Here is a 3,136-nt window from a genome sequence, read left to right as displayed (position 1 = left end):
CAACCCGGCCCCCGCCCCGCCATTGGGCAGCGCCGCTGTCAATCTTCGGCATGACGTCAGCCCCCAGCTGGAACTTTCCAGGAGAAACGTGCGGCGGGGGCGGGGCGAGCGCGCAGCACGGACGGTGATTGGTCGAGGGCGGTGGCGCACAAGAAAAACCCGGAAGGATCGCGGCCGCGGGGAGGGGCCGGGGCCGGGGGGGGGCGCGCTCGCGTCTCTGATTCGCCGGGAGGCGGGGGGCGGGCGCTGCCCGGCGGACCGCGGGCACGATTGGCCAGCGGGTGGCTCTCGAGGCGTCCGGATTGGCCGTCAGGGTTCTGGCAGGTTCCAGAAGCGGCGGCGGCGGGCATAAAAGGGGCGGCGGAGGCGCGGGCCGGGCACATCGCGCCGCGGCGGCAGCGGGATCGGGCGGGGGAGGCACGGAAAAGGCAGCAGCGCACAGAGAGCCGACACCATGTCTGCCAAAGGGCCGGCCATCGGCATCGACCTGGGCACCACGTACTCCTGCGTGGGCGTCTTCCAGCATGGCAAGGTGGAGATCATTGCCAACGACCAGGGCAACCGCACCACACCTAGCTATGTGGCGTTCACTGACACCGAGAGACTCATCGGCGATGCCGCCAAGAACCAGGTGGCGATGAACCCCACCAACACCATCTTTGATGCCAAGCGCCTCATTGGCCGCAAGTATGACGACCCCACAGTGCAGTCAGACATGAAGCACTGGCCCTTCCGCGTGGTGAATGAGGGTGGCAAGCCCAAGGTGCAGGTGGAGTACAAGGGGGAGATGAAGACTTTCTTCCCAGAGGAGATCAGCTCCATGGTGCTCACCAAGATGAAGGAGATTGCTGAGGCCTACCTGGGGCGCAAGGTGCAGAATGCTGTGATCACAGTGCCGGCATACTTCAATGACTCCCAGCGCCAGGCCACCAAGGATGCTGGCACCATCACTGGCCTCAACGTGATGCGCATCATCAATGAGCCCACGGCGGCTGCCATCGCCTACGGCTTGGACAAGAAAGGAACCCGGGCCGGAGAAAAGAATGTGCTCATCTTTGACCTGGGAGGGGGCACTTTTGATGTGTCCATCCTTACCATCGAAGATGGGATCTTTGAGGTGAAGTCCACAGCTGGTGACACCCACCTCGGTGGGGAGGACTTTGACAACCGCATGGTGAACCACTTTGTGGAAGAGTTCAAGCGCAAGCACAAGCGCGACATCGCTGGCAACAAGCGGGCAGTGAGACGGCTGCGCACAGCTTGTGAGAGGGCCAAGCGCACCCTCAGCTCCTCCACGCAGGCCAGCATTGAGATTGACTCCCTTTTTGAGGGCATTGACTTCTACACCTCCATCACTCGTGCCCGCTTCGAGGAGCTCAATGCTGATCTCTTCCGTGGCACCCTGGAGCCGGTGGAAAAGGCTCTGCGTGATGCCAAGCTCGACAAGGGCCAGATCCAGGAGATTGTGCTGGTGGGTGGCTCTACTCGTATCCCCAAGATCCAGAAGCTGCTACAGGACTTCTTTAATGGTAAAGAGCTCAACAAGAGCATCAACCCCGATGAGGCTGTGGCTTATGGTGCTGCCGTGCAAGCAGCTATCCTGATGGGAGACAAGTCTGAGAATGTGCAGGATCTGCTGCTGTTGGATGTCACCCCTCTGTCCCTGGGCATCGAGACAGCTGGAGGAGTGATGACTGCTCTCATCAAGCGCAACACCACCATTCCCACCAAACAAACTCAGACCTTCACCACCTACTCGGACAACCAGAGCAGCGTCCTTGTCCAGGTGTACGAGGGTGAGAGGGCCATGACGAAGGATAACAACTTACTGGGCAAGTTTGACCTCACAGGCATCCCCCCAGCACCCCGAGGAGTCCCCCAGATCGAGGTCACTTTCGACATCGACGCCAATGGTATCCTGAATGTCAGCGCCGTGGACAAGAGCACGGGGAAGGAGAACAAGATCACCATCACCAACGACAAGGGTCGCCTCAGCAAGGACGACATCGACCGCATGGTGCAAGAGGCAGAAAAGTACAAGGCAGAGGACGAAGCAAACAGAGATCGGGTGGCAGCCAAGAACTCCCTCGAGTCCTACACTTACAACATGAAGCAGACGGTGGAGGACGAAAAACTGAAGGGAAAGATCAGTGACCAGGACAAGCAGAAGGTGCTCGACAAGTGCAAGGAGGTGGTCTCTTGGCTCGACCGCAACCAGATGGCTGAGAAGGAGGAGTACGAGCACAAGCAGAAAGAGCTGGAGAAACTCTGCAACCCGATCGTCACAAAATTGTACCGGGGAGACGGAGGGGCTGGGGCGGGTGGCTCTGGCGGCCCCACCATCGAAGAAGTAGATTAAAGAAGACTGAAGCACAGACTGGTTTATGGACAGTCACTCCGTTCTTTGCTTTGTTGTTTTTTTTTTCCTAACGTTTAAGGAGAACGTCCTTGCCGATAACAGAGTTTATTCTGTTGGGTGTGTATAAAAGCAGATCTGTCAGCTTGGTTTTGATAAGAGGGAAGGCACGTCCTGCTTTATAAGGTTAGTAATAGACAAGTTTTGTTAATTCAGATACAGCTGTTTGTTGTCTGGATGTTTGTCTCTGTCTCTTCTTAAAGTTACCACTCGACTGTTGCAGTTGACAAGTTTCAAGTTATGCATGAAATCTTTACAGAAGATTATAAGAGAAAATGCCAAATTCGGTTTCTGGAAATGTTGGTTATAAATAAAATGTATTTAAAGCATAAATCTATCCTCTTTCTCCTCTCTGTGAAGGGGTAGTAGTCGGAGGGGATGGGGGGGGCAGGTGAGGAAAAACTTTCCTGGCAGTGTCTGTGGCTCCTGGGACCTGCCCTGCTGGGATGACGAGGGTGGTGGCAGTGGAGCAGGGGGATGTTCCGGCTCCGGAGGGGCAGTGGGAGAGAGCACGGGGGCTTCCCGAGGGGAACGCAGCCTGGGCTAGGAGCTGGGGAGGGGGTGCTGGTGTCACAGCCCCCAAACCCAGCGGCTGGGGCAGTGGGAAAGTGGTCCCCAGCACTGCCACGGCAGGGAAAAGTTCCCCAGAGCTGCGGGTGCTGTTTTTGGGCAGGACCTGCTCTTCCCCGCAACTGGTGTCTGGGGCTGGAGCGCCCGGCA

General features: G+C 57.7%; 1 protein-coding gene across 1 annotated transcript; it reads left to right on the top strand.

The window, feature by feature from the left end:
* Positions 1–184: 184 nt before the first annotated feature.
* Positions 185–2,749, top strand: HSPA2 (heat shock protein family A (Hsp70) member 2). The gene has a single exon (XM_027674147.1). The coding sequence runs from the start codon at positions 455–457 to the stop codon at positions 2,357–2,359; it is 1,905 nt and encodes a 634-aa protein (XP_027529948.1). The 5' UTR covers positions 185–454; the 3' UTR covers positions 2,360–2,749.
* Positions 2,750–3,136: the final 387 nt, after the last annotated feature.

Source organism: Neopelma chrysocephalum, unplaced genomic scaffold, assembly GCF_003984885.1.
Source record: "Neopelma chrysocephalum unplaced genomic scaffold, ASM398488v2 Primary Assembly neopelma1_24, whole genome shotgun sequence".
NCBI classification, from domain to species: domain Eukaryota; kingdom Metazoa; phylum Chordata; class Aves; order Passeriformes; family Pipridae; genus Neopelma; species Neopelma chrysocephalum.
Note: the sequence above shows the minus strand (reverse complement) of the source record. Positions and strands in the feature narration are given on the sequence as shown.